Source organism: Mandrillus leucophaeus, unplaced genomic scaffold (assembly GCF_000951045.1).
Source record: "Mandrillus leucophaeus isolate KB7577 unplaced genomic scaffold, Mleu.le_1.0 Scaffold5, whole genome shotgun sequence".
In the NCBI taxonomy this organism is placed as follows: domain Eukaryota; kingdom Metazoa; phylum Chordata; class Mammalia; order Primates; family Cercopithecidae; genus Mandrillus; species Mandrillus leucophaeus.
In genome coordinates this window covers 6,085,364-6,092,272 of record NW_012105364.1, presented here as the reverse complement: position 1 = coordinate 6,092,272, position 6,909 = coordinate 6,085,364, and the positions used below count along the sequence as shown (strand labels likewise).

Sequence of the window (6,909 nt, the reverse complement as noted above, 5' to 3'; positions counted from 1 at the left end):
AAAAAAAAAAAAAAAAAGAAAGAAAAAAGTTTAAATAAATAAAAGGGTCAAAATCTGTGTAAGAAGCAGTAGACTCCTAAATTTCCTCTCTGACTCTGAGCAACCAGGCTACTACTCTCCCACCATAACGGAAGACTCAAGGTTTACTTTGGAAAGATTGAAGTAGGTGGTCTCTGGACTCTTAGACAATAGACTCAGCTAAAGACAGGAGTATCATGCTGAAAACAAGAGATTAAATTAAAACCTACATACTCAGTTGTGAGATCCATCCCCTAGCTTCATTCCCTGACCTGGCTTTAGAACACTGGCAGTCTAGCTTACAACCTCCCGGCTGACTAGAGAACTCAAGGTAAAAGCAACCCAAGAGAAACAGACCAACAGAAAAGCAATGAGAGAAAGGATGAAGGTTCCCTTCTCGATGATCCATTAAATGGAAGAGTAACCCAAGAAAACATCATGGAATCCAAGAATCAGTGGATTCAGCACAACAAAGAGGCAAAGGGAATTCCCTAGGACAGTGTTTATGGAATCCCATAACAATAATTATCAACAGACCTAGCGAACCAGGCCAGACTGGAGCAGGGAAATGGAGGGTTCTTGGGATAGATATTTCCTTCAGCCAAAAAAGAAAACAAATCACCAGTCTGAACAAAGAGGATACTTACATTACTGAGATTTGGGGATGACTTATTGTGGATATACAGAAAACAAAATTTAAAAAAAAAAAAAAAAAGAGGTATTTGATTACCAACAGGAAAAAAGAGGTTCCACAGAATTTTGTTTTAAAAATAAAACTTAAATATTAGTAAATTACATAAAGATTTCAAAAAACTGGGTGACGATATTTGAGATTTTTGAGCCAGCAAACTGGAAAACAGTGAGTTATTACCAAAGCAGAATGTCTGAATTAGCTATTTTGAGGTGTGGTGACTTTTTTTTTTTTTTTTACCATCTTGCTGTCTCCCAGGCTGGAGTGCAGCAGCGAAATCATAGCTCACTCAGTCTTGAACTCCTGGGCTCAAGGGATCTTCCCGAGTAGCTGGGACTATAGGCGAATGTCACCATACCCAACTAATTTTCCTTTTTTTGTGTGGAAATGAAGTCTCACTATGTTGCCCAGGCTGGTCTTGAACTCCTGGGCTCAAGGGATCTTCCCGAGTAGCTGGGACTATAGGCGAATGTCACCATACCCAACTAATTTTCCTTTTTTTGTGTGGAAATGAAGTCTCACTATGTTGCCCAGGCTGGTCTTGAACTCCTGGGCTCAAGGGATCCTCCACCTTGGCCTCCCAAAGTGCTAGGATTACAGGCGTGAGCCAATGGGCCTGGCTGGTAACTTTTTTGTTTTTTTGAGATGGAGTCGGGCTCTGTCACCCAGGCTGGAGTGCAGTGGCACAGTCTCAGCTCACTGCAACCTCCACCTCCTGGGTTCAAGAGATTCTCCTGCCTCAGCCTCCTGAGTAGCTGAGACTACAGGTGCGCACCACCACGCCCAGCTAATTTTTGTATTTTTAGTAGATACGGGTTTTCACCATATTGGCCAGGCTGGTCTTGAACTCCTGACCTCAAGCGATCCGCCTGCCTCAGCCTCCCAAAGTGTTGGGATTACAGTCATGACAGCCTGGGTGGTGGCTTTTTTAGTAAAGACAAGATCCAGGGTGTGATTGTGTGACCAGGTGACTGAAGAGAATGAAGAGGTAAAGGAATCAAAAGGCCAAAATGTTAGCTGAACTGTCAATCCAGATGCTGAAGTTGCCTAAACATGATGTGTGACTGCTGGATATTTTCCAGATCCACTTTTCCACCCTCTTCTGTCATGTTTTCTGCTCCAATAGGCTGACCTGTATAGACTTTACCAACAGGTCACTGTGTCGCCTGGCTTCCGGCTGGGTTTGGCCAATGGGAAATCCCATCTGTGAAGATGATGTAAGGTTGTAATAGAGCAGTGGAAAGTAAGGAGAGAAAAGTGACTAATATTTAAATAACAATTGCTAACATTTTAATCTCTATGTTCCAAGAACTTTTCTAAGCTCTTCGTAGAATATTAACTCATTTAATCACAACCACCTTCTGTGATAAGCAGAGATTTTTTTCTAGTTCATTTCCAAATCCAAACACCCAGCATAGTTGCTGGCACATGGTAAGCACTCAAATATTGATTTAAAATACACACAACAAGCAGGTTTAATTAGAAAGATATGACTTTTGCAGTGAAGTGTAGCATTTCTCCTATTTATACTTTAGAAAACTATACGAAGATCAGGGAATTGTGACTCTCCAGAGATCACAGAAACACTAAATGAGACCATATGTGAATGATTTTCTTGTGTAGCCTACAGTGAGTCATATTCCTTTATTTTCTGACGAGGACTTGGGCACCAATTTTTTAAGTTTAATATTCAAAGTCAAAGTTGCAGCCAGGCGCGGTGGCTCACACCTCTAGTGCCAGCACTTTGGGAGGCCGAGGTCACCTGAGGCAGATCACCTGAGGTCAGGAGTTCGAGACCAGCCTGGCCAACATGGCGAAACCCCCGTCTCTACTAAAAAATACAAAAATTAGCTGGGCGTGGTGGCATGCGCCTGTAATTCCAACTACTTGGGAGGCTGAGACAGGAGAATCACCTGAATCTGGGAGGAGGAGGTTGCAGTGAGCCGAGATCACACCACTGCACTCCAGCCTGGGTGACAAAGCCAGATTCTGTCTCAAAAAAAAAAAAAAATTAGTCGGGCATCATGGCGGGCACCTGTAATCCCAGCTACTCGGGAGGCTGAAGTAGGAGAATCGCTTGAACCCGGGAGGAGAAGGTTGCAGTGAGCTGAGATCGCACCACTGCACTCCAGCCTGGGCGACAGAGCGAGACTCTGTCTCAAAAAAAAAAAAAAAAAGGCAAAGTTGCTCCATACCAAGACCAGATTTTTAAAAAGTCAAAGTTGTAAATTTTTAAATATCATGAACTTGCAGTCTAGGAGCTGATTTAATAAGGCAGAGCACCTTTAAGTATCAGTTATGAGTTAAAGGGAAGAGGGGCAAAAAAATATGCTTGTTAGTATAAAATGCAAAAATAAAGGTAAAGGTGAGTATTTTTTCAGCCTGTAAAAAAGCTTCTTTAGTTGTTTTCAAAGTACTTAATTTTTAAAGTGCATACTACATTAGGACCTAAGTCAGCCAGATCACCAAGAATACACACACAGAAATGAAGCACAGCAAAGGTGTGAAAATTAGGGAAGGAAGCATAAAACATGAATCAAAGAATGCAGAAATACAATAGATATAAGCTACAATTAAATATCTCACTGGATGCACATACAGTTTTATATGGAATAATCAAAGCAGCAGTGATACCCATTTTATAAATAAAAAAATCTAAAAGCCAGAGAAATAACAAGGTTAGAGGATTAATATGAAATAAAATTAGAACTCCAAAGATTTTCTGAACGCAGAATTAATATTTTTTCTTCATATTATGTTGCCATTCCAAAGCAAGGGGAAAACTCGCACGAGTAAGAATCTAGAAACCTGAGAAGTTTCGAGAAGAACAGACTCAAACTGGAGTGAAAACAGGCAAAAAGAGTGAGGCATAAGGCTACGACTGGGAGGAAATTGCCGGATGCAAGTCTTGGACACGGAGAGGAGACCAATAAACCATTCTTAAGCGGAAGGTGGAGAAACACTGGGGTTGGATTTGGTGGGAGGAAGACAAAACGGAAAAGCACGGCCCAAGAAGCAACGGCAAAGGCAGAACTTAAACAAGACTAGATCGATGCCACAATCGAAAAGTATAAGACCTACAAATCAGATTCCACCGGGTGGGGAAAGGGCCAGTTCGCGACCGATCAGGTGCGACTAGTTTCCCAAAAGCGGCAAAGATGTAGCTTCGCAGCCCCACCCCACGACAGCAGCTCCTCCCCAAGGAGGACCTCACGAGGTCAACCGCCGGGCTCAGGTTCTCCCCTGGAGCCTAGGTTCCACCCCGCCCCGGCCCCGCGGCACAGAACTGCCTCTCTGGGCCCCTCACCGAACGCTGCAGCTCCCCAAGCCAAAACGAGGCGCGCTCCTTTCCGCTGGGATCTGGGTCGTGGTAAAGCGCCTGCACTGCCTGGTACACGAGCTGCAATGTCGGCTTTGCTCCTTCCATGGTGGTGGCGGCAGTGGCGGTAGCGACGGCTCTGATTCTTCTCCCGAGGCTTCCACGATTGCTCCGCCTTCGCGCTTCCTCACTGTCTGGGCCACGGCCGCTCCCTGACTGGCGCCATCTCCTCCTCTTTGGCCGTTACCAGGGCAGAAGGTTCCCCGTGGAAGTTGCCCCCTCGGAAACAGCTAGTAGGTCGTATTCAGGTTCCTGGCCTTTTTTCCGGTTTTTCCACTAGACCCCAGACTTCTGAGTCCACAGATTCTGGCGCTCCCGTCTTCACTCGCTGACTTGCCTTCAGACGCCTATCTTCGCACGCCACACACCAGCGTGTACCTAAGGTGCGTTTACCCGGACCGGAAGCGACAGCACCGATACCTTTGGCACACTTCCGCCTGGTACACTACAAACGGCCTCCTTCCCGGCACGCCTCCTCTTGTCTCCCCGCCCCCTCCCGGAAGTGGCCCTACCGGGCCAGGAGCCGGGAAGAAGAGTCGGTGTTATTCTCTCGGTTTCTCGCTTCCAGCTTGGGGCTTTAGCACCGAAATGTGTCCCATATCTAAGCTGCCTTCAGCTCCTTGGAAATGGATCCAGGTTTTTCCTCCCCCTTCCGACTTCCCTATCCCTCTCCAGAGAATCCTTTTCTGCCCTGGTGATCAAGGCGCGTCAATTCAACTCTCCCTATAGTGGCCACAGTACTGGAGATCCAAAATGACTTAAGACATGGTGCCTACGCTGGCTCTAGTGGAGGAGACAGACACGTAGTCAACTGAACTATTTTACAAACCTGAAGTATGTGCCACATTGAGATAAATCCAAAATGCCTAGAATCTCTGTCAGCTCCCCTTTATTTAGTTCTTAAGCCCAAAAGAGGTCTTTCATTCCGCTTACAGCTCCTGGTGCTCTAACTCCAGAGTGTTTTGCATACATCTTTAGGATTATTCTCACATTGAACCGTATTTTTGTGAATGCCTTTCTGTCCGAATCCAATACCAGTGGTCTAACAGTTCACAAAAGAAAACAGAAATCTTGGAAACTGTACTCTGGAGAAATTGGGGACAAAAGGTTAACAGTATATTAATATGAACATTGCTGCTAGTCCTTTGCACTAGTAAATAACTGCTATTTGATAAATGCTCACAATGTGTAAAACACTGTAGTTACAAGAGCTCATTTAATCCGCCTAACAACCTTGCCAAGTATTATTAAAACCCGTTTTAGGCGCTGACACTGACCTACCGCACCTCAGCTCCGGCGCCATGGTGCCCTCCAGGAAGTTCTTCGTGGAGAGGCACTGGAAGATAACGGGCGGAAGAAGTGTCTGGGGGAGCTCATTGGCACTCAGAACGCGGCCACTGTGCCAGCCCATACCGAGGTGATTTGTGCTCTCCCCACTGCCTATATCGATTTGGCCCGGCAGACGCTAGATCTCAAGATTGCTGTGGCTGCGCAGAACTGCTGCAAAGTGGCTAATGGGGCCTTTACTGGGGAAATCAGCCCTGGCATGGTCAAAGACTTAGGAGTCACATAGGTGGTGTGGTCCTGGGGCACTCAGAAGGCATGTCTTTGGGGAGTCAGATGAGCTGATTGGGCAGAAAGTGGCCCATGTTCTGGCAGAGGGACTCGGAGTAATCACCTGCACTGGGAGAAGCTAGGTGAAAGGGAAGCTGGCATCCTTGAGAAGGTTGTTTTTGCACAGACAAAGGTCATTGCAGATAATGTGAAGGACTGGAGCAAGGTCATCTTGGCCTATGAGCCCATGTGGGCCACTGGTACCAGCAAGACTGCAACACCCCAACAGGCCCAGGAGGTACACAAGAAGCTCCAAGGATGGCTTAAGTCCAACGTCTCTGATGCAGTGGCTCAGAGCACTGGTATCATTTATGGAGGCTCTGTGACCAGGGCAACCTGCAAGGAGCTGGCCAGCCAGCCTCACATGGGTGGCTTCCTCATGAGTGGTGCTTCCCTCAAGCCCGAATTTGTGGACATCATCAATGCCAAACAATGAGCCCCATCCGTCTTCCCTACTCTTCCTGCCAATCCGGGAACTAAGCAGCCCAGAAGCCGAGTGACTGCCCCTCCCCTGCATATGCTTCTGATGGTGTCATCTGCCCCCTATTGTGGCCTCATCCAAACTGTATCTTCCTTTACTATGTATACCTTCACCCTGTAATGGTTGAAAGACCAGGCCAATCCCTTCTGCACTTACCGTGATGGTTGGAACTAAATGTCACCAAGGTGGCTTCTCCTTGGTTGAGAGGTGAAAGTCGTGGAATTTGCTCCTGGTTTCCCTAGCCCCTAGTGAGGGGAGGAGAGAGAAACCGTCCTCTCCCTTTTTACACTGTGAGGCCAAGATCCTCCCCTCAGAAGCCAGGGGTGCTGCCCTCTCCCACGGGGCCAACGCCTGTGTGTGTTGTATATGTGAGCCACCCCACATGTGAGGGAAATAAACACCTGGCACTTAAAAAAACAAACAAAAAAAACCATTTTAAAGAAAGAGAAATAGTAATGTAATTTGCCCGGAGATACAGTTCTTAAAGTTAGGATTTGAATCCAGATCAGTGTTGCTCCAAAACCTGTTAAATCACACAATCCCTATCATCTCGTGTGTTCGTTTGCTGTTTGCTTCTGATTTGTTCCTCAAGGAATTTTTAACTGCCAGCAACGTGACGAAAACACTGTTACTGCACAGAGTTGATATAATTTTAGATAGAGAAAAGAAACTTGATATTTTAGTTACCCAATCCATTCATTCATTAAAAAAAGATTCAGTGCTGGG

At 46.0% G+C, this 6,909-nt stretch overlaps 1 protein-coding gene and 1 pseudogene across 3 annotated transcripts in view; one reads left to right on the top strand and one right to left on the bottom strand.

Moving 5' to 3' along the window:
* TNPO3 (transportin 3) overlaps positions 1 to 4,553 on the bottom strand; it is a 101,150-nt gene extending 96,597 nt beyond the window's left edge. For 2 of the 3 annotated variants that reach the window (XM_011995885.1, XM_011995886.1), the window contains exon 1: positions 4,017 to 4,553. In XM_011995885.1, the coding sequence (XP_011851275.1) occupies positions 4,017 to 4,136 (120 nt within the window). In that variant the 5' untranslated portion in view covers positions 4,137 to 4,553. The remainder of the gene's footprint in view (positions 1 to 4,016) is intronic. The other variant, XM_011995887.1, reaches the window with a different exon arrangement.
* Positions 4,554 to 5,359: 806 nt separating this feature from the next.
* LOC105550834 lies at positions 5,360 to 6,612 on the top strand (annotated as a pseudogene).
* Positions 6,613 to 6,909: the final 297 nt, after the last annotated feature.